Below are 24,360 nucleotides of genomic sequence, written 5' to 3' on the forward strand. Positions count from 1 at the left end.
AGAGGTCAGGAAATTCCAATGGATAGGGAAGCCTTGTGTCAATTTTTAGGAGTGGATAGTCCTAATCCACGAAGGCTTCGAAAGTTTGTCAAAAGTCCAAACTACCAAGCAATACGTCACACTCTTTGTGGAGTTGATTCTAATGCAAGATGGACACGAACTAAGGGCAATATTCACCTTGAAATGCTCCATTTCGACTTCAACAAAACGGCCAAGGTTTGGCAAAATTTTGTGCAAGCTAGATTAATGCCCATTGAACATAATACTGAGTGCACTCGAGCTCGAGTGTGTGTGATTTACTTTTTGATGATCGGGCGCCCCATAAATATGGGTGAGCTCATGCTTAGGGAAATGGCCCGCACCCGTTTTGGAGGAAGGATAAAAAGGTTTTTCTTCGGCAACACCTTAACACAATACATGCTCTCTCGTGGGGTGCCAGAGTACCCTGACTATGATGAGGTAGTGGAGGATCCCGCAACATTGTTAGACATCACATCCATGCTAGAACCCACATCCAAGCTCACCCAAGCTGCTAGGAATGAGAGGGACGAAAATTTTAACAGGTATCTTTACAAATCCCTCAATGTTATTATGAGCAAGCTTGGGGTGTCAGATGGGGAGCGCGCGCAGATGCGAAGTGATATCTCCAGTTCTTCCAAGGAGATGTTGGGCATAGCACCAGGCAATCCCGTTCATCCATCTGAGGATGAAAACACTGACGAAGAATCTGATAATGCGGATGATGATGACGATATGGGACCAATGACTTTGGTACCCTTTGGGGATGATGATGCGCACATTGCCGCCGCTGGTTGGCATCCTGATGAGGCAGACTCTGACTAACAGGGAGTTCTTTCTTTCCACCTTACTTTATTTTCGAATTTATTTAGCATCGGGGACTATGCCTTATTTAAGTGTAGGGTGGAAGGAATACTCCTTGAATTGAAATTTTTAGTGTTATTATTATTTTATAATTTTTTTTTCTTTCACCTTTTAGCTTAGTTTAAGACTGACATATAAAAAAAAAAAAACCAAAGACTTCCCGACGATGGATCTATTGGACACTTTTCCTGAGGGATGAAAAGTCTGATTAAAAATACCAAAAAGATTCTCTTTGTTTTACTTTTGATCGTTAGGTAGTATCCCTTAGTTTTTCTTTGGACGCCGGTTCTTTTCCAAGGGTGTAGCTCGAACCGGGTGTTTTGTTTTATTTCTTTTTAGAAGTAGGATAAGGGAGAAAACTGAGATTGATCTGAGGTACCTGTTGACATCTTTGGTGTTGGTAAATTAAGTTAGGGCATGCGCTCTGTCTTCCTGCGTATATGATTTGAATTGTAATGCCCAAGTAAATCAAAGTAGCTTACTCTTTGACGCCGTTTTCTCAGTTGATTGACTTGTATACCACCTAGCGCAGTGTTGCTTAAAGATCCTCAACTTGATATGCTTGCTTGACTTGAGAGTCGCACAAAACCGTCTTGAGTGAGTCAAGTGCCATGTGTGTGTAAGGATTGTTAATATTCTGTGCTACCCTGTATAGTCTAGAACTTGCCCCGTGTGTTAATCAACGCGAAATCATTAAGTTGTGCTAGTCTAGGAGATGACATAGGCGTTTCTTGCTTGACCATAAAGGTGCTTGTCACTGACAGATAAAATTTTCCCATTGCTAGCCCCTTTGAGCCTATAGACCGTTTCCTTGGCAACCACATTACAAGCCGTAATCCTAATTGTTCTTAAGGTGAGATCGTCGAACCTTAACCTCCTGAGGCACTTAGTTGCTAAAAGTAGTAAGGTGAGAGATTAGGAAGTGGCTTCCGAGTGGAACCATGAAAGGGTCCCTAAGGTGCACTAAAATTGTGAATAAAGGTCACTAGTTTATGAACTTCAATGTATGGAGTGTGTTATTTAAAAAAAAAAAAGTTCAAATAATGAAGAAAGATACACACCTCCTAATCTCTCTCACTAGTGCTAGTGAATCTATAGAGATGCTTGATGGAAAAGAGGCTATGTTATTTATGGTGTATGACAAGTGAATGGGTTGAGAAGATATTGCGCTTGAATTATGAGTATAGTGTATTAAAGTGCTTAGGAGGGTTAGTCACTACTCCCAAATGTATCCTACCCGTCCCTTAGCCTACATTACAACCTTAAAGTCCTAATTGATCCTACAGTTAGCTAACTTAGATTAGTAGAGATGTAAAAGGTAGGGTGAATTGATTGAATTAATTGTGAAGTCCTCTTTAGTGCTCAGATAGTTCCATTGCTCGAGGACGAGCAAGAATTTAAGTGTGGGGTGTTGATAATCGGTTTAATGAATGCATATTTTGGTATATATCGCCTCACATTTTGTTCACGTCTCGATGATTTGAGATGTTTAATATGATTGTTTGTGCTAAATTTTGGTATTTCTATGTGTAGGAATCATTCGGATGAAATTTGGGACGAAAGGGCGCGAATTGGAGCGAAATCGGAACAAAATTGCAGAAATGGAAGTTGAGCACCACAGACAGCGTGGGGCGCTCGTTGTGGCGCACTTTACAGAAGCAAAGAAGTTTGAGTGCCAGGTCCAGCGCCCCATGCTGGCTTGGACGCTCACAACGGGAATTCTCCTTTTTTGACTAGGACTCGGTTATTTCGACCCCTAGACGCCCCCAACTCATATAAAAGCCAACCTAAACCTATTTTTGAAGAGGGGGAACGGATTTAAAGGAAGAGGAGAGGCACAAGACACGAAAAAGCGAGGATTTGATCAATTCTTCCATCCCTTTCCTAGTATTCATTGATTTTATGTTTGAAAATACAATTTTTGATGATTGTATGAACATGAGTGGCTAAGAACCCTATTGTTCTAGGGTCATGGGTATACATGAATGTTGATGTTTGAAGTTTAAATTGACGAAGTTGATTTTATCATATTGGGTTATTTATTTAATTCTATTTTAAATTATTTTGCTGAGTAGCTAACAGTGAAATACTATCTACGAATCTAGAGTTGAACTCGAAAGTGGGAACTCTAGATTGCATATAGAATTAAATAGAGTAAGTTCTTAAACCCGGGCATCGGGGAACGGATTCGCAATTAGGATAGACATATACCTAATTGCCTTACTCGGTTGCAATACAGGAATTGTAAATGCGTTCTTGTTAAACTTAATTCCATAGACATATAGGTATTAAGTTAGCTTGAATAGGCGAGTAAGGACTCGACAGATGCTTACGAGTAATATCAACCCTGTGAATCAACAATACAGATAAATCAATTAGTTACTTTAAACTAAGAATGCAACATGATTGTTAGATAACCCGTGACCCTGGAATATTATATCCTATTGATTGTTATTCAAAACTATTTAAGTGTTGTGTTTGATTCTTAGCAATTCATTACTTGATAGCCTTTAGGTAGTAATTTAGAAAATTATATATTTTGTCAGAAATATTTTGAATCGATAAGCTATTCGAGTTTGAATTAGTCAAAAGTTAATCATAAGTCTTTGTGGGAATGATACTTTATTCACTACTTTATTACTTGACGACCACGTATACTTGCGTGAGTGTGTTTGGTCCCGACACTTCACCCAGTGACCATTGACTCGGAATACCTCATCATTTTTGTTCTTCAAGTCCGAAGCACCAAAAGGTGTCACACCTACAATTTTAAAGGGATCATTCCACTTAGATTTCAGCTTTTCGGGAAACATTTTCAACCGTGAGTTGAACAACAAAACAAGATCGCCCACCTTGAACTCCTTGTTCCGAAGGTAATTGTCATGTAGGTACTTCATCTTTTCTTTGTACATGGACGAACTTGCATGTGCATGGTACCTGAACTCATCCAATTCATTCAAATGTGCAACCCGCAAGTTAGCGACTGCATCTCAATCAAGATTCAACATCTTTAAAGCCCATATGGCTTTGTGCTCAAGGTATACCGGAAGATGACAAGCTTTTCCAAACACCAAAAGGTATGGAGACATCCCGATAGGAGTTTTGAATGCAGTCCGATAAGCCCATAGTGCATCATCAAGCTTCTTTGACCAATCCGTCCGATTAACATTCACTGTTTTGGACAAGATACTCTTTATCTTTCGGTTGGACACTTTCACTTGACCGCTAGCTTGTGGATGATAGGGAGTCATAACTTCGTGAGTGACACCATACTTGCCAAGCAAAGTGTCAAAAGCCTTATTGTAAAAGTGTGAGCCCCATCGCTTATGATAGCCTACGGAGTACCAAATCTTGTGAAAATATTCTTCTTCAAGAATGGCACCACACTTCTCGCTTCATTGTTGGGTAGAGCAATGGCGTCAACCCATTTAGACACATAATCAACCGCGACCAAGATGTAGGTGTTTCCACAGGAACTCACAAAAGGACCCATAAAGTCAATACCCCACACATCAAAGATGTCAATCTCTAAAATGGTAGTGAGAGGCATTTCATTCTTCTTCAAGATTCCACAGGCCCATTGGCATTCATCACATCTTTTCACCATATCACTTGCATCTTTGTAAAGAGTGGGCCAATAGAAACCGCAACTTAGCACTTTGGTTGCCGTTCTTGCTCCGCCATGGTGACCACCATAAGGCGAAGAATGGCAAGCCTCAAGAATAACATTTTGCTCTTCATCCAGTACACATCTTCTAGTTACACCATCCATACAAATCCGGAAAAGGTATGGCTCATCCCAATAATAATCTTGACAATACCATTTGAGCTTCTTATTTGAAGAGAAATCATCTAGGATGATTCCACACACAAGGAAGTTTGCTAGATCCTCAAACCATGGAACCTCCTTCATTGAAATAGCCAAGAGTTGCTCTCCGGGGAATGAGTCATTGATTTCAAGGCCATCATGCGGCCTCCCCTCCTCCTCTAAACGAGACAAGTGACCCGCCACTTGATTTTCACTCCCTTTTAGATCTTGGATATCAATATCAAACTCTTGCAATAATATCCCCCATCTCATCAACTGAGATTTTGAATATTTCTTTCTCATAAGATAGAGAAGTATCGCATGATCCGTATGAACAATAACCTTTGCACCCATCAAGTATGGGCGGAACTTCTCAATTGCAAACACAATGGCAAAGAGATCTTTCTATGTAATGGTGTAATTGACTTGGGCATCATTCATGGTCTTACTAGCATAGTAGACCAGATGAAAAACCTTGTTGATACGTTGCCAGAAAATTGCTCCAATCGCTACATCACTAGCATCGCACATGAGCTCAAAAGGAATACTCCAATTAGGAGCGGTGATAATAGGAGTGGTTGTCAACTTGAACTTTAGCAATTCAAAGGCTTTTATGCAATCATCATTGAAGTGAAACTTAGCAGCTTTCTCTAAGAGCTTGCATAATGGGTTTACCACTTTAGAAAAATCCTTTATGAAGCGCCGGTAGAACCCTGCGTGACCCAAGAAATTTCGCATGCCTTTCACCGAAGTTGGAGGTGGAAGTTTAGAAATCTCTAAACTTCCACCTCTATCTTTGCCTTGTCGACCTCTATGCCATTCTTTGAAATCTTGTGGCCAAGGACAATGCCTTCCTCGACCATGAAATGACATTTCTCCCAATTCAACACCAAGTTCATTTCTTCACACCTTGCCAATACTCTATCCAAATTTGCCAAACAATCATCAAAGGAATCCCCGACTATCGAGAAGTCATCCATGAAGACTTCAAGGTAGTCCTCTACCATATCCATAAAGATTGCCATCATACACCTTTAAAAAGTCGCCAGTGCATTGCATAAGCCAAATGGAATTCGCTTGAAAGCAAAAGTGCCATAGGGACAAGTGAAAGTTATTTTATCTTGATCTTCCGGGGCAAAAAGGATTTGGTTGTAGCCCGAATATTCATCTAGAAAGCAATAGAAAGAACGGTCGGCCAACCTATCAAGCATTTGATCAAGGAAGGGAAGTGGAAAATGATCCTTTCTTGTGACTTTGTTAAGCTTGCAATAGTCCATACACACTCTCCACCCGATCACCGTTCTTGTGGGAATCAACTCATTCTTGTGATTGGTGACCATTGTTATGACCCCCTTCTTTGGGACACATTACACCGGAGAAGTCCACGAACTATTCGAAATGGGGTAGACAACTCCGACATCCAACCATTTGATAATCTCCTTTTTGACCACGTCTTGCATAGCTTCGTTGAGTCTCCTTTGATGTTCAATAAATGGTTTGGCATCTTCCTCCAAGTTCATCTTGTGCATGAAAAATATGGGGCTTATTCCCCGAATATCCTCCCAAGTCCATCCAATAGCCTTCTTCCTCTTGTGGAGAACCGCCAATGTGGAGTCAATCTGTACGGTAGTCAAACAAGAGGAAAGAATAACCGGTAAAGTAGAACAAGGGCCAAGAAATTCATACCTAAGATGTTTAGGCAATGTCTTGAACTCCAAGGTAGGAGGCTCTTTAATTGAAGGCTTTGTAGGAGGATTTTTCCTATTCTCAAGATCCAAGAAAAATTTTCGGGGTGCATAGTTGTACGACCCCATTCCTTGCATAGAATTCACACATTCCATGAAGCCATCCATCTCGTCATCATCAAAGTTGAGCAAGACGGCCTCCAACATATCACCCGCATTAATCGTGGCACTTGTATCATCAATAATCACATCGGCCACCAAGTCCACGAAAGAACACACTTCATTGCAATTTGTTTGCCACATAGATTTGCACACGTGGAACACCACCTTTTCATCACCTACACGGAAAGTGAGTTCTCCGGCTTCCATATCAACAAGAGACTTCCCTGTGGCAAGGAAAGCTCATCCAAGAATAATCGGCACCTCATAGTCTATTTCACAATCAAGAATAATAAAATCCACCGGAAGAATGAACTTATCAACACGAACTAATACATCTTCAAACACTCCCAACGGTCTCTTCATTGTACTATCGGCCATTTGTAATCTCATAGATATGGGTCTTGGTTGCCCAATTCCCAAGGTCTTGAAAACCAAATAGGGCATCAAATTGATACTTTCCCCAAGATAACAAAAATCTTTAGCAAACTCGACACTTCCAGTGGTACAAGGGATTGTGAAAGCACCGAGGTCTTCTAATTTAGGAGCCATCAAATGCACAATCGCACTCACTTTATGAGTGACCTTGATAGTTTCAAAATTCATCGACCGCTTCTTTGTCACCAAGTCTTTCATAAATTTTGCATAACCAAGCATTTGCTCCAAGGCTTCAACTAATGGCACATTTATCGAGAGACTCTTCATCATGTCAATGAACTTTTTGAATTGATTCTCGCCATTTTGCTTGGCGAGCCTTTGAGGATATGGAGGAGGTGGCTTAGGCAATGGTGCCTTATCCTTTTGCACTACCGGTTCCGGTATGTAAATAACATGATCCCTAGACGGGTTCACTTCCTCTTGAGTCTCTTCCACAGTGTCATCAATAGCAATCCACACTTCATCATTTGCTTGCACCACATTGTTTAGGATCTCCTCTTCTTCTACCACTTGCTCATCATCCACAAGTTGTCTTTGACTTGAGGTGGGTGCATTCCCACCTCTTCTACTTCTTGTAGTAATGGCCATGGCATGCCCCGTATTGTTCCCACCCTTTCGGTTCACCACCATGTCACTTGGTAGTGCCCCCTTAGATGAGAATTTAAAGCTTGAGAGATTTATCCCATTTGCATTTCTAAGTTACGGATCGAGGTGTTGTGTGAAGCAAGTTGAGCATTGGAATCGACATTCTTCTCCATCATTTGCTAAAAAAGTTTCTCAATACTGCCCATTTTATTGTTGGAAGAACTAGGACCATGGGAAGGATAAGGAGGTGAGTTGCTCGGTTGTTGATACATCGGGGCCTTTGAAAACCCGACCCCCAATTTCCTTGATTATTATTCCACCCGCCTTGATTGTTGCCTCCCCCATTGCCTTGGTTATTGTTGTTATGCCAATTTCTTTGATTATTGCTTCCAGACCAATTCCTTGACTGTTGTTGTTATTCCAATTGCTTTGATTGTTTCCACCACTCCAATTACCTTATTTGTGAGAATTCTAATTACCTTGATTATTTTGAGGTCTCCATTGTTGTTGGCTAGGGCTTTGGTAGTTGTTTCTTTGCCCTTGAAAGTTGTTCATATATTGGACCTCCTATTCTTAGTCATTGTAAGATTCATCTTGATCAAATCCACTATCATCTTGCACAAAATTGTCCACTCTTTGTTGCACTTGTGGACTTTTTGTTCTTCGCTTGCTCACAATCATACCTACTCCCTCCATTGCATTAACTTGCCTCGGGTTTTGCACTTGTTGAAGTTGAGCCTTTGCCAATTGGTTCATGGTGGTAGTCAACTAGGCTATGGCTTGTCCATGATCATGCAACTCTTTGTGAAGGTGACTCACATTAGGGTCACCTTGTGGAACATTAGCCCGAGATTGCCACGCCGATGAAGTATCCGCCATCTCATCCAAAATATCACACGTCTCCGCATAAGGCGTAGTCATGAAGTTCCCACCGGCAAGTTGATTCACTACACATTGGTTGGTTGTATTGATCCCCCGATTGAAAGTTTGTTGAATTATGTTTTCCGTCATATCGTTGTTGGGGAACTCTTTCACCATTGTTCTATACCTCTCCCATATCTTGTGTAGTGGTTCATTGGGCTCTTGCTTGAATGCTAGAATTTCATCCCAAAGAATAGCCATGTGCCCAGGAGAGAAGCACTTAGAAATAAATTTCTCCGCTAATTCATCTCAAGTATGAATGGAATAATTTGGCAAACGTTCCAACCAATCTAAAGCTTTCCCCCCGTAGAAAGAAGGGAAAACGCCTTAATCTCAGAGCATCCTCGGGGAAATTTGTTTGTTTACTCCCCCAATACGTATCTACGAACCCCTTCAAGTGTTTGTATGCATTTTGACCCGGTGCACCGATGAAGAACCCTCGTTGCTCGAGCAAAGTGAGCATCACATTGGTTATTTGAAAGTTGCCCGCCCTAATACGGGGATGGACTATAGCACTTACATACCCTTCATTCGGCAATACCCGATGATGTAAAAATCCTAGGGCTATGACCATCGCCTAGGTGTTTGCCTAATGAGATATAAACCTTAATGCTTGTTTTATTGATCGGGGTGTATTATAGATATCAACACTCAATTACCCACTCAATACCTCTCGGTCAGAGAGTGATTTTGCCCAATTTAGCTTTCTCAAGTCCAAATAGGTATTGCACAAAACGATTGATAAAAGCTCAAGTCGGGTTATTACTATCTCTAGGTTGAACCCTTTAATTGGGATTATCAATCTCTCGATTGACCCAATTTCTTGTTAGCCAAGTTTTCCTAGACTAACTCTCTCTTTCTCAAGTAGAGACCAAGTTAAATAGGCATGAACTAATGTTTGCAACCATTAATTCTACAAATTAAATCATGAACAAGGCTAAATAATAAATACCCAACCATAAACAAATATTAAATTAAACACCCATAAGGTTTACACACTAGGGTTGGGTCACAACCCTAGTGAAAATCTAGCTACTTATGCTTGAAATCGAAGAAAAAGAAGAAGAAATGATAATTAAACTCATATTGCAAGATTAAAATGATAAAATCTATGTTAAAATAGCTTAAAATATGAAAACCTCTAAAAGAAGTAAAGAGAAATGGCTACTGTAGCTGCTAATATCAAAAGTTGACCTAAAATTGCAAAACTTGTCTATTTATACAAGGCTGGAAATTTCAGACAAAAATGCCCTTTGAGAGGTTCTCCGGCTGTACAATTCCATGTGCGGTCCGCAGAGTTCTTCAACTTGTAGGAATTGGTGATCTGCGGCCGCGAGGCCTTCTTTCTGCGGTCCGCAGAATTGTAACTGCTGTCATATCTTGCTCTTCTACGGTCCGTACAATTACATCTGCGACCGCGCAGTATTTCTTCTACGACCGCACAATTCCTGTGCGGACCGCACTTCTAGGAGACTTGGAATGCACATTCTCTAAGCTTTTGTTCCTAGCCATCTTCTGCGGCCGCACAATTCATGTGCGGACCGCAATTTGCACAAAGATCTGCTGCCCTTTTCTTCATCATCTGCAGCCGCATATGATATTCTGCAGTCCGCACTTCTAAGCTTCTGTGTATTTTATGGCCTTGAGTTTAGATTACTCCTTTTTGAGTTGGATTTCATCTTGGGAGTTCATCTTCCAATATTCCTGCAATTTATCACATTTTATTTGTTTTCAAGAACATAATTAAATGCTTTTGTACTAAAACAAAATCTAAAAGGCACTAATAAGTAGTCAAAATCTCCACTTATCACCTGACCATGAAGAAGGTGTTCCTCTTCCACAGTCCCCAATTCATGGGAATTTGGGGCAAAATTATGCTGCCCCTTTTGAAGATCCACAAAGGAGGAGGAATGTTACTCGTTCGCTCTCTACCTGATGCAACTTGCTATCCCGACCAGTAGATCTTGCTTATTATCTGAAGCATTTGGCTTCAGAGAAAGACTAGGAAAAGATTCAGGCACTCTCGGGACAGTGTTTGTTGAACAACGCCATGCACAACGGCACAACGGTACGTTCCTTTCTTCCTTTATTACTCCTTTTATTTTTGGGTATGAACATATCCTGAATTTTACCATTCTTACTTTGTAGGCCAACTTTCTTTCTTTCAAGGGCCTTTAGAGGTTGATTCGTGAAAAGAAAGAGATTACCTCATCACGGGATCAGCTTTTGGCAGAGCAGAAACAACATGTCGCTCGCCTTTCGGAATATGAAGCCAAAGCTGCTGAGGCTGTTGTATTGGAGGCTCATTTGCGGCAAAGTGAGCAAGAGTGCAACACGTACTTTCTGACCGAATAATGTTCATCACCAATAATATCTTTTGAGGTGTGCCACATTCCAATTGCTGGGCAACTTTTCTCCATTTTGGGTTTCCAACTCGTATGAACCTTTCCAGGTTGATAGGTGAAACCCGGTAGGGGCCTTCCCACATTGGACCTAGCTTCCCCGCGTTGAGCTCTTGGGTGTTTTGAGTTACTTTCCTTAGGACCAAGTCTCCTACTTTGAAATAACGGAGGTTGGATCTTCAATTATAATGCCGCTCCATTCTCTGATTTTGAGCTACCATTCTTACATGTGCCAAGTCCATGCGTTCATCGAGCAGTTCCAAGTTGACTAACATTGCTTCATTGTTCGATTCTTCATCTGCTTGGAAATATCTCAAGGTGGGCTCCCTTACTTCCACTGGGATTAAAGCTTATGCACAGTACACAAGGGAAAAAGGGGTTTCCCCTATGCTCGACTTGGCCGTAGTTCGGTATGCCCATAGAACTCTGGGTAATTCCTCGGGCCAGTTACCCTTAGCCGCTTACAAACTTTCTTGAGGTTTCAAATAATCACTTTGTTCGTCGACTCCTCTTGACTGTTTGCGCTCGGATGATAGGGTGAAGATGTGATCCTCTTTATTTTTAAATCTTGGAGGAACTTTGTAATTTTTGTACCGATAAACTGTGGCCCATTGTTGCATGCTATCTCTTTTGGTATTCCGAACTTGCAAATTATATTTTCCCACAAGAAATCCACCACTTCGTGTTCTCCGATATTTTGATAAGGACATGCTTCCACCCACTTAGAAAAATAGTCAATCAAAATTAAAAGAAATCTTACCTTTCTGGGAGCTGGTGGCAGTGGTCCGGCGATGTCCACCCCCATTTCATGAACGGCCATAGGGACAGAACTGGATGTAATGGTTTGGCCGGTTGATGCACCAGTTGTGCATAGCGTTGACATGTATCACATTTTCTACGAAGTCTTTGGCGTCTTGTTCCATGCGGGGACAATAATATCCTGCCCTTACCAACTTCAACACTTAGGAATCTGCGCCCGAGTGGTTCCCACATATCCCTTCGTTAACCTCTCTCATGACATAGTTAGCTTCGGATGCCCCTAAGCATCGAACCAACGGGCCTTGAAAAGAGTTTTTATACAATTGGCCTCTCTTGAAGCTATATCGCACTGGTTTGACGCACAACGCTCAGTATATTTTGGGGTCTTTAGGTAGCTTCCCGTGTTCGAGATAATTGATGATTTCATTCCTCCAGTCCCAGATTAGATTAGTCGAATTTACCTTATAGTAACCATCTGTATCCAAGACTGAGTTCATCAGTTGTACTACTGTCCTAGACTCCGATTCCTTTATTTCCGTCGATGATCCTAGGTTTGCCAATGAGTCTGCTTCTGCTTTATCTTCCCTTGGGATATGAGTAATTGACCACTCCCGGAATCGCGCTAACAAAGCTTGAACCTTTACCATGTATTGTTGCATGTGCTCCTCTTTGGTCTCGAAGATCCCGTAGACCTGATTTACCACCAACTGTGAGTCATATTTGATTTCGATGACCTAAGAGTCGTCCCCGGGCCAATTCGAGAACTGCAATCAAGGCTTTATACTCTGCTTCATTGTTAGTTAAATGGACCGTCTTGATGGCTTGCCTTAGGGTTTCCCTCGAAGGCGTGATTAAGACTATACCGAGCCCAGACCCTTTTACGTTGGAAGCTCCATTTGTAAATAAGGTCAAAACCCCTGATGTCGATTCCGACACCATTAATGCCTCCTTGGTTGCCAGAGGCAATAATCTTGGACTGAAATCGGCCATGAAGTCAGCCAAGACTTGCGACTTAATTATAGCCAATCTACCCAAGAGCTCGTGTTTATGGAGGATGTTCCGCAAAGGGAAAGTAGTCACCATGGCTATCTGATGGCATTGGAAGTATGGCCTCAGCTTGCGAGCGACGACTACCAGAGCTAAGGCCAGTTTCTCCAAATGTGGGTAATGAGTTTCTTCTCCCGTTACAATTTTACTAACATGATAAATGGGAGATTGCGTACCTTTGTTCCCTCGGACGAAAACCGTACTTACCGCAACTTTCGAGACCGCGAGATAAACCAGCAACGTTTCACCTTCTTTTGGTTTTGAAAGCAATGAAGGGCTTAGAAAATATTTCTTTAAATCCCTTAAAGCCTGCTGACACTCTGGGGTCCATTAGAAATTATTTTTATTTTTGAGTAGTGCGAAAAAACGATGACACTTTTCTGATGACCGAGAAATGAACCTGCTCAAAGCTGCCAAGTTCCTCGTATGCCTTTGGACTTCCTTCATGTTTGATAGTGGGTCTGAGATGCCTTCTATGGCCTTGATCTTATTGAGGTTTACCTCAATTTCCCTTTGTGATACCAGAAATCCCAGAAACTTACCAGAGCTGACCCCTAACGCGCATTTCTCGGGATTAAGTTTCATATTATGCTTCATTAGGATGTTGAAAGTTTCTTGCAGATGTTTAAGATGATCACCTTCATTGAAACTTCCATAGTTTTTCAATAGTTTAACTAAGCATATTGTCTATATAAACTTCCATAGTTTTTCCTATTTGATTTTCAAACATCTTGTTCACGAGCCGTTCATAAGTGGCTCCAGCGTTTTTCAACCCAAAGGGCATCACATTGTAGCAATATATACCGAAATTCGTTATAAATGAAGTTTTATCCTGATCCTACGGGTTCATCTTAATTTAGTTGTACCCGGAATAAGCATCGAGGAAACTCATTAACTCGTGTCCGGTCATGGCATCAATTATTTGATCGATGTTTGGCAGTGGGAACGAGTCTTTCGGTCACGCCTTGTTAAGATCTTTATAATCTACACACATGCAAAACTTATTGTTCTTCTTAGGAACTACTACTACATTGGCTAGCTAGTCTGGATATCTTACCTCTCGGATCGAACCGATATTAAGTAAGCGGGTTACCTCTTCTTTGATGAATTTATTCCTGGCTTCGGCAATCGGGCATTTCTTTCGTCTTACCGGAGGTATGTTGGGATCTAAGCTTAAATTGTGTACGGCTACCTCTGTCGGGATGCATGTCATATCCTCATGCGACCATGCAAAACAATCGACATTAGATTTAAGGAATTGAATAAAGTCGGACCTGAGTTCTGGGTGCAGTCCTGTCCCCAAGAGCAATTATTTTTCTAGAAATTCTTCGAACAATGCCACTTGCTCCAGCTCTTCCGCTATGGACTTCGTTGCATCGGTCTCTTATGGAACTTGAAAATATCTCGGCACCAGATAATATTCCGACGGCTCTGCCCCAGGGCTAACTTCATCTAGTTCGGGAGTAGGTGTCGGTCCCTGTAATTTCTATGCCACGTGTTCCTTTCCTTTGCTACTGGAGATCGAAATTGCATTCATCTCCCTTGCCGCCGGTTGATCACCCCTTATCTGCTTAATTCCTTTGGGCATTGAAAACTTCAGCAATTGATGATACGTTAATGATACAACTTTCATCTCGTGCAATCATGGCCTTCCCAGAATGATGTTGTATCCCATATCACCATCTACCACTTCAAAAAGAGTTATTTTCATTACTCTTTCAACGTTCGTGAGTAATAAAATTTCTCCCCGGGTTGTCACACTTGCGAGGTTGAATCTGGCGGGAAGCTTTGTGGCCGGAATAATGCTTCCGGTGAGTTTAGCTTGCTCCAATACTCTCCATTGTATGATATTAGCTAAACTTCCTAGATCCACTAGGACATGTTTAATCGTAAAATCTAGCATATTTAAAGAAATTACCAGTGCGTCGTTGTGTGGTAACAACAATCCGTCTGCGTCTGTTAGGCCCCGTACAAATTTTAACCAAAAACTCGGGGTTTCATGGTGCTAAGTTAGGCCCCGTACTTTTTGGATTGAACAGTACCCTACGGACTTAGAGGAAACTATTTTGCATAAGAATGCGTTTCTGCGGCCCATTATGCGGCCGCATCATCACTCTGCAGACCGCATATGGCCGCAGAGTGAAGCAGAAAGTTAGGCCAATTTGAGGTTAGTTTTGCGGTCGATTATGCGACCGCATAATCACTATGCGGACCGCATATTGGTCGCGTAATTCCTCTTGGGTTTCTACCAAGGGAGTTCTGCGGTGCATTATGCGACCGCAGAACAAGTATGCGGACCGCATACTGGTCGCATATCTGGGCCGAAAGTTTAGGCCCCTGAGGGCCATTTCTACGGTCACTTTGCGGATCGCATAACCATTATGCGGTCGCATATGCGACCGCAGACCTGTGTCGGGGAACCCTTTTTCTTAATTTAAAACCCGACCCCTATTCCGTTAAAACACCCATTTAGTCTATTTTGAAGCTCATTTCTGATATTTCTAGAGTGAGAAAGAGGGTTCTAGAGGGAGGGCCTAATTTTTCATCAAATTTATCTTCAACCATCACTCAAATCTTTGGAAATATTCAAGTAGAGCACCAAATTCTTCATCCTAAAAGGTAAGGCTTCATCACCCCAGCTCTTAATTTCATATATAGCTATAATGGGGTACTAGGGTGGTACTTCATGGGTATGAGGGTGGTTTATCTTGCATGGATGTGTGATAAAGAGTGTGGGGAAAAAGTGAGCTAGAACCATGAACGTTTTCCTTATTCTGGGTTCAATTTGTATATTGCTAAAATAGATTGAGGTTGCTAAGGGTTCCGGATAATTGTAGAGTCTAAAAAAGTGCAATTGAGGTATGTATAACTAACTCTCTTCTTCTTAGAATCGAACTCCTGGTGTCCGAATAATTGGTGTAAGTTCCAACTTGATCATACTAGAATTGTTTACCTTAATGTGTTGGATTGAATGATTTATGTTCCCTAATTGTTTTAGATGGTTACCATGTCATCATGTTATTTGAGAACGTAATTATGATTTTCCAAGCTCCTTCCCTTATGTGCGCAATGCCTTATGTGATGGTACTTATCGACATGAATTATGATGTTATTTGAACGAATAAAAAGGGAAAGACTTGAATTGTAAAATATTCCCAAGTTCCAAGAACTACTTAATAAATGAGGCTGTTTGTGCCATGTAAAGAAAGATGGGAAAGAAATGTGAATTGAGTGAATAATTGAAAGAGGTTATGTCTCAAGTGAGATGGCTTAGTCAATCGGGCCGAGATCGGACGCCATGCTGTACACATGGTGGCATTTGTGTTGGAATTATTAATTTACATGGTGGATATGGATATGTCTCACTCACGGTGGCATTGTGAGTTGTGGCTTTGGCACTAAAGATTATTAATCTAAAAAGATGGAAAGATTGAATTGGAAACTATGTGATCCTTACTTGGTGTTTCTTTGTATTTCTATGAAGTACTTATTGATTATTATGACTGCCTTCTCTTTGTTTCACTGTTCATTCTACTAAGATTGGTGTTTGCCTTACATACTAGTACTATTCGATAGTACTAACGTCCCTTTTGCCGGGGGTGCTACATCTTTGAATGGATGTAGGTGGTTCCATCGCATATAGTGCCGATCGCAGATAGTGGTGCTCTCTTTCTGTCCCTACAACAGTCTTGGTGAGCCCCATTTCTCCCAGGGGTCATGTAGTCCTTCTTTTGTATAAGTTTTCATATTTTGAGGTATAGTCGGGGCCTTGTTACCGGCATTGACATGTTGCTCTTTTGTACTCTTAGAGGCTCCGTAGATGTTTATGTGGGTCATGTATGTATGTTGGGGTGGTCGTTGGATTGAGTTGTATTTTGGAAACTCAACTATGGCATAATATATATAAGGAAAAATGAACTAGCAATGTTTATATATTTATATAATTGATCTCTCCCCTGTTTTACAAATGGTGATGCGATCCCTTTTTGGATTATGAATGAGTCGGGTAGGAAAGGTGTAATAGGCTTGCTCGACCGGGTTCACTCGGTTGAGCGTCGGTCGCACTCCCCGAGGTTGGGGCGTGACAAACTTGGTATCAAAGCCTAAGGTTTTAAAATGTCCTAGGATGTCTCGGAGCCGTGTCTAGTAGAGCCCTTGTTATCGGTGTGTTGTCGACCACATCTATAATTTGGGGGCTACTTGGACATTTAGGAATAATACCCTTCATTATTGTTCTATATCGTGCGATAGAGCGGAACGTGAGGTTGTTTTCCCCTTACGTGTGCATTGTTCTAACTTTCAGTAAATGGCACCTAAGAAGAGAGCGAGGATTGGCCAAGAAGCCAATGCCACCCTAGGAGTGGCTGTTGATCCCCTACTTGATAATGCGGGTGAGGATAATCCCCCTACTATCACACTGCCTAATTCGTCTACTCTAGAATAGACTACCCCAATTCCTACACCCGCGGAGGGTGCCACAATCCCTCCCACCGATATACATGTTCCACCTCCAGCCCCAGCTCCAGGTCCCGGTATTTCTGATGGAGATCTTAGGGGAGCTATTCAGATGCTGACTCAATTAATAGCTTCTCAGGCCCAGAGGTCAAATGTTGCACCCACCTTATTTAGCTCACAAGGGGATTCTTCTTGTTCCAGGGTAAACATGTTCCTTCAGTTAGACACTCCAGTGTTCACAAGTACTGATCCCGGGGCAGACCCTCAGGATTTCATTGATGAGATGCATAAGACCCTCCGAGTTATGCGTGTTACTGAGACAGAGGGAGTAGAGTTGGCCTCCTATCGTTTGAAAGGGGTGGCATATTCCTGGTTTGAAATATGGGAGGATTCCCGTGAGGAGGGAAGCCCTCCGATGAGATGGAATGAGTTCGCGGATGCCTTTATAAACCATTTCTTGCCTGCCAAGACTAAGGCAGCCCGTGCTGTGGAGTTTGAGACCCTTAAACAAGGTAGTAAGAGTGTGTGGGAATATCACATGGAGTTCGTGCGCCTGTCAAAGTATGCTGTTCATATGATGCCGATGATGGAGGCTAGGGTGCATCGATTTGTGCAGGGCCTTAGCCCTTGGGTTATTAATGAGGCTTCCATAGCTTCTCTAAATAAAGATGGTGGCATTTGCCCAAGCTATAGAGGCTCAAAAATTAAAGCTCAGGATGGAACGAGAAGGTAGTAGTAGGGCCCGATCAGCAGGCAACCTTGGGGATTCGTTCAGAGGTGGGAGATCAGCTTTTCGGGGAGGATCATCAGGGCCATCCCAATCTTATGCTCAGTCTTCAGCTAGTGCCCCGCTATCAGGGCATGGTCAGAAGCAGGGGAGTCGCTTTAGGCCCGGTCAGGGCAACATGGGGTCCTACCATCAGGGCTGATCAAGAGGGAGATTCCAGCAGCAGCAGAGGGACCCATGCCCTAAGTGTGGGAGGATACATTTGGGAGTCTGCAACCTGGACATGCCAGTATGTTACGGATGCGGAATGAGAGGTCACATTCAGAGGGAGTGTCGTGCATCCCGTTAGGGTGCGGGTAGGGGCACAACTCAGTCATCCAGTCCTACAACTGCCACATCTTCAGCACACCCTCCATCTCGAGACTCTCCATCAACCACATGGCGTGGTATAGCTAGGGGTGGTGCACAGAGTTCGGGAGGACCCATCCGATTCTATACTATGAGTGGTCTACAGAGTGCAGAGGCTTCCCCAGATGTCGTCACAGGTATATTGACTGTTCAATCTCATGATGTGTATGCCCTTATTGATCCCAGATCTTCTTTGTAGTATGTTACTCCTTATGTTGCTATGAGCTTCGGAATAGAACTAGAATAGCTTTATGAGCCATTCTCTGTATCTAATCTAATTGGCGAGTCTATTACGGCCGCGCGGGTTTATAGAGATTGTGTTGTCACGGTGCGTGGTCGGGATACCATGGATGATCTCATTAAGCTGGGGATGATTGATTTTGATGTAATAATGGGAATGGACTGGCTCTATTCATGTTTTGCCAAACTCGACTGCTGGACCAGAATTATGAGGCTTGAGTTTCCTAACGAGCCAACTATTGAGTGGGAGGGGAATAATGTTATGCCAAAAGGTAGGTTTATTTCTTACCTTAAGGCCACAAAGATGATCAAGAAGGGGTATATTTATCATTTGGTCCGAGTTACGGACACCACTGCTGAGGTGCCTACCCTTGAAGCTGTACCAATTGCGAATGAATTCCCCGATATCTTTCCGGATGAGCTCCCTAGAATTCCTCCAGACAGGGAGATTGATTTTGGGATTGATCTGATTCCAGCCACGCAACCTATATCCATTCCACCTTATAGAATGGTGCCAACAGAATTAAAAGTGCTAAAGGAATAACTAAGGGATTTGCTAGAGAAAGGTTTCATCCGACCGAGTGTGTCACCTTGGGGCACACCGGTTCTCTTTGTCAGAAAGAAAGATGGATCGCTACGGATGTGTATTGATTACTGGCAGCTCAACAAAGTCACAATCAAAAATAAATACCCATTGTCTAGAATAGATGATTTGTTTGACCAATTACAAGGTGCTAAGTTCTTCTCCAAAATTGATTTGCGGTCCGGGTACCATCAATTGAAGGTAAGGGAGTAGGATATTATGAAAACAACTTTCAGAACCCGGTATGGGCACTTTTAATTTTTGGTAATGTCTTTCGGGCTAACAAATGCCCCGGCAGCTTTCATGGATCTTATGAATCGGGTTTTCAAGCTGTTTCTTGACTCCTTTATGATAGTATTCATTGACGACATCCTTGTATATTCACGAAGTCGAGAGGATCACACCGACCACCTCAGGACAGTTCTGCAGACTCTTCATCACCACCACTTCTATGCAAAGTTCTCGAAATGTGAATTTTGGCTTGAATCTGTTACATTCCCGGGTCATGTCGTCTCCGGAGAAGGAATTAAGGTTGATCCTCAAAAGATTGCGGCGGTGAAGCCTAGACCTACTACTCTAACAGAGTTTCGCAATTTCTTGGGTTTGGCCGGGTATTATAGGAGGTTCGTGGAGGGGTTCTCCACTCTTGCCTCTCCATTGACTAAATTGACACAGAAGGCGGTTAAGTTCTAGTGGTCCGATGCTTGTGAAAGGAGCTTCCAGAAATTGAAATCAAGATTGACTTCGGTGCCGGTATTGACCCTGCCAGAGGGTACCGAGGGGTTTGTGGTGTATTGCGATGCTTCAAGGATCGGTCTTGGGTGTGTATTAATGCAACATGGTAAGGTTATAGCATATGATTCAAGGCAACTTAAGAATCATGAAAAGAATTATCCAACTCATGACTTAGAACTTGCGGCAGTGGTTTTTGCATTAATAATTTGGCGTCATCATTTGTATAGAGTCCATGTAGATGTATTCACAAACCACAAGAGTCTTCAATACATTTTCAAGCAGAAGGAATTGAACTTAAGGCAGAGAAGGTGGCTTGAATTGCTCAAAGATTATGACATCGACATTTTGTATCATCCGGGGAAAACTAATGTGGTGGCGGATGCTCTTAGTCAGAAATCTATGGGTAGTTTGGCTCACTTGGAGGCATGTCAAAGGCCCTTGGCCCGGGAGGTTCACCATTTGGCTAGTTTGGGAGTTCGTCTTGTGGACTCTAATGAAGGGGGAGTGATTGTGCGGAATAGGGCTGAATCATTGCTTGTGACGGTGGTCAAGGAGAAGCAATACAGTGATCCAGTGTTGGTGCAACTGAAGGAAGGGATTCATAAACATAAGACTACGGTTTTTTATCTTGGCATGGATGAGGGTACATTACGGTACCAAGGGCGGTTACGTGTTCCAAACGTAAATGGTCTTCGGGAAAGAATCATGGCAGAAGCTCATACTTCTAGATATTCCGTGCACCCGGGTTCTATGAAAATGTATCATGACCTCAAGGAAGTTTACTGGTGGAATGACATGAAGAGGGGTGTGGCGGACTTTGTGGCAAAATGTTCAAACTGCCAACAGGTGAAGGCCAAGAATTAAAGGCCCGGTGGGTTAGCACAGAGTATAGAAATTCCAATGTGGAAATGGAAAATGATCAATATGGATTTTGTGGTAGGGTTGCCGCACACTCCGCGTAAGTTTGACTCAATTTGGGTGATCATGGATCGACTCACGAAATCAGCTCACTTTTTGCCGGTTAAATCCACTGACACTGCGGAATAGTATGCTCAATTGTATATCAAGGAGATAGTCAGGCTTCACGGCACTCCAGTTTCCATCATTTTCGATTGAGGGGCCTAGTTCACAGCTAATTTCTGGAAGAAATTTCAGCAAGGTTTGGGTACGCAGGTAAATCTTAGCACGACTTTCCATCCACAGACTGACGGGAAAGCAGAGCGGACTATTCAGACGCTTGAGGACATGTTGTGTGTGTGTGTGTGCTTGACTTCAAAGGTAGCTGGGATGATCATTTGCTGCTCATAGAATTTGCTTATAACAACAGCTTCCATGCCAGTATTCAGGTGGCACCGTTTGAGGCCTTGTATGGTAGAAGATGTAGATCGCTGATTGGGTGGTTCGAGGTTGGAGAAGCTGAACTAATAGGACCAGACCTTGTGCATCAGGCTATGGAAAAGGTTAAGATTATAACATAGCGGTTGAGAACTGCTCAGAGTCGTCAAAAATCATATTCGGATGTTCGTCCCAGAGACTTAAAGTTCAAGAAAGATGATTGGGTGTTCTTGAAGATATCTTCCATGAAGGGGATCATGCGGTTTGGAAAGAAAGGGAAATTAAGTCTGAGGTATGTCGGGCCGTATATAATCATTCAAAGGATAGGTCAGGTGGCGTACAAGCTTGAGCTACCACCTGAGATGTCACTAGTGCACCCGGTATTCCATGTGTCCATGTTGAAGAAGGTAGTTGGATATCCGTCCGCTATTGTGCCGGTTGGGACCATCGAGGTTAGTGAAGAATTGTCATATGAAGAGATTCCGGTTGCTATCCTTGATAGACAGGTCCGAAAATTGAGGAACAAACAAATTGCATCCGTAAAGGTATTATGGCGAAACCAGCAAGTCGAAGAAGCTACTTGAATAGCCGAGAATGAAATGACCCCCCCGAAAATTGAGGAACAAACAAATTGCATCCCTCATTTGTTTGAATAGCCATGTAATAGCTCTATAAAGTTGACCCCCCTAAATTTTTGTATTACTTGTTAGGCTTATATAAAGACACTCCTTTCTAGTTATATGTCCCCCATGAGGCTTCGGTTGGTGTTATTTTGCATTCTATTGTGTCATTTAATTCTATATATGTTGCTAAGGTGTATTTCGGGGGCTCTCTGGCCGGTGGATAGGCCTAAATACAAAGGAAACTCTGGCAAAATTTTCAGGAAGTTAGGAAAATTTGGGGCTGATGGTATGTGGTATAACTGAAGCTATGTTAAGTGAACCTTGATCCTCCGAGGACGAATGATCTTAAGTGGGGGAGGATGTAAGGCCCCGTGCAAATTTTAACTAAAAACTCGGGGTTTCGTGGTGCCAAGTTAGATTCCTGCATTGTTATAGTAGAAATTCTTCGCGGCGAGCTTGCTCGCCGCGGTTCAGACTTTTTGGATTGAACAGTACCCTACGGAATTAGAGGAAACTATTTCGCAGAAGAACGCATTTCTGCGACCCATTATGCGGCCGCATAATCACTCTGCGGACCGCATAATGGCCGCAGAGTGAAGCAGAAAGTTTGGCCAATTTGAGGTTAGTTTTGCGACCACATAATCACTATGCGGATCGCATATTGGTCGCATAATTCCTCTTGGGTTTCTGCCGAGGGAGTTCTGCGCTGCATTATACGACCGCAGAACAAGTATGCGGATGGCATTACTGGTCGCATATCTGGGCCAAAAGTTTAGGGCCCTGAGGGACATTTCTGCGGTCACATATGCGACCGCAGACCTGTGTCGGGGCACCCTTTTTCTTAATTTAAAACCCGACCCCCATTCCATTAAAACACCCCTTTAGTCTATTTTGAAGCTCATTTATGATATTTTTAGAGTGAGAGAGAGGGTTCTAGAGGGAGGGTCTAATTTTTCATCAAATTGATCTTCAACCATCACTCAAAGCTTTGAAAATATTCAAGTAGAGCACCAAATTCTTCATCCTAAAAGGTAAGGCTTCATCACCCAGCTCTTAATTTCAAACATAGCTATAATGGGGTACTAGGGTGATACTTCATGGGTATGAGGGTGGTTTATCTTGCATGCATGTGTGATAAAGAGTGTGGGAAAAAAGTGAGCTAGAACCATGAACGTTTTCCTAATTCTGGGTTCAATTTGTATATTGCTAAAATAGATTGAGGTTGCTAAGGGTTCCGGATAATTGTACAGTCTAAAGAAGCGCAATTAAGGTATGTATGGCTAACTCTCTTCTTCTTAGAATCGAACTCCTGGTGTCCGAATAATTGGTGTAAGTTTCAACATGATCATACTAGAATTGTTTGCCTTAGTGTGTTGGATTGAACGATTTATGTTCCCTAATTATTTTAGATGGTTACCATGTCATCATGCTATTTGAGAACGTAATTATGATTTTCCAAGCTCCTTCCCTTATGTGCGCAATGCCTTATGTGATGGTACTTATCGACATGAATTATGATGTTATTTGAACGAATAAAAAGGGAAAGACTTGAATTGTAAAATATTCCCAAGTTCCAAGAACTACTTAATAAACGAGGCTGTTTGTGCCATGTAAAGAAAGATGGGAAAGAAATGTGAATTGAGTGAATAATTGAAAGAGGTTATGTCTCAAGTGAGATGGCTTAGTCAATCGGGCCGAGATCGGACGCCATGCTGTACACATGGTGGCATTTGTGTTTGAATTATTAATTTACATGGTGGATATGGATATGTCTCACTCACGGTGGCATTGTGAGTTGTGGCTTTGGCACTAAAGATTATTAATCTAAAAAGATGAAAAGATTGAATTGGAAACTATGTGATCCTTACTTGGTGTTTCTTTGTATTTCTATAAAGTACTTATTGATTATTATGACTGCCTTCTCTTTGTTTCATTGTTCATTCTACTAAGATTGGTGTTTGTATTACATACTAGTACTATTCGACAGTACTAATGTCCCTTTTGCCGGGGGCGCTACATCTTTGAATGGATGTAGGTGGTTCTATCACAGATATTGCCGATCGCAGATAAAGGTGCTCTCTTTCTCTCCTCACAGCAGTCTTGGTGAGCCCCATTTCTCCCAGGGATCATGTAGTCCTTCTTTTGTATAAGTTTTCATATTTTGAGGTATAGTCGGGGCCTTGTTGCCGGCATTGTCATGTTGCTCTTTTGTACTCTTAGAGGCTCCGTAGACGTTTATGTGGGTCATGTATGTATGTTGGGGTGGTCGTTGGATCGAGTTGTATTTTGGAAACTCAACTATGGCATAATGTATATAAGGAAAAATGAACTAGCAACGTTTATATATATTTATATAACTGATCTCTCCCATGTTTTACAAATGGTGATGCGATCCCTTTTTGGATTATGAATGAGTCGGGTAGGAAAGGTTTAATAGGCTTGCTCGACCGGGTTCTCTCCCATGTTTTACAAATGGTGATGCGATCCCTTTTTAGATTATGAATGAGTCGGGTAGGAAAGGTTTAATAGGCTTGCTCGACCGGGTTCACTCGGTTGAGCGCCGGTCGT

The 24,360-nt window shown here is 42.2% G+C and overlaps 1 protein-coding gene across 1 annotated transcript; it reads right to left on the bottom strand.

Moving 5' to 3' along the window:
- Positions 1-1,003: 1,003 nt before the first annotated feature.
- LOC138895199 (uncharacterized) lies at positions 1,004-12,286 on the bottom strand. Its single transcript, XM_070179866.1, has 6 exons — positions 12,101-12,286; positions 6,139-6,309; positions 5,165-5,347; positions 4,576-5,059; positions 3,597-3,865; positions 1,004-1,009 (listed from the first exon to the last, which is right to left on the bottom strand). Exons 1-6 carry the CDS (start codon positions 12,284-12,286, stop codon positions 1,004-1,006), a joined length of 1,299 nt encoding a protein of 432 aa, XP_070035967.1.
- Between the last annotated feature and the right edge of the window lie 12,074 nt (positions 12,287-24,360).

This window comes from Nicotiana tomentosiformis, chromosome 7 (assembly GCF_000390325.3).
Source record: "Nicotiana tomentosiformis chromosome 7, ASM39032v3, whole genome shotgun sequence".
Classification (NCBI taxonomy): domain Eukaryota; kingdom Viridiplantae; phylum Streptophyta; class Magnoliopsida; order Solanales; family Solanaceae; genus Nicotiana; species Nicotiana tomentosiformis.

Excerpts from the sequence above, each read along its gene's own strand:
- LOC138895199 (XM_070179866.1), bottom strand. The coding sequence starts at position 12,286 with ATGGTAAAGGTTCAAGCTTTGTTAGCGCGATTCCGGGAGTGGTCAATT. Across the intron at positions 6,310-12,100 it reads ATACAGATGGTTACTATAAG|ATTGACTCCACATTGGCGGT; the intron begins GTAAATTCGACT and ends ACTACCGTACAG. Across the intron at positions 5,348-6,138 it reads ACGAAGCTATGCAAGACGTG|CTCTTAGAGAAAGCTGCTAA; the intron begins GTCAAAAAGGAG and ends CCATTATGCAAG.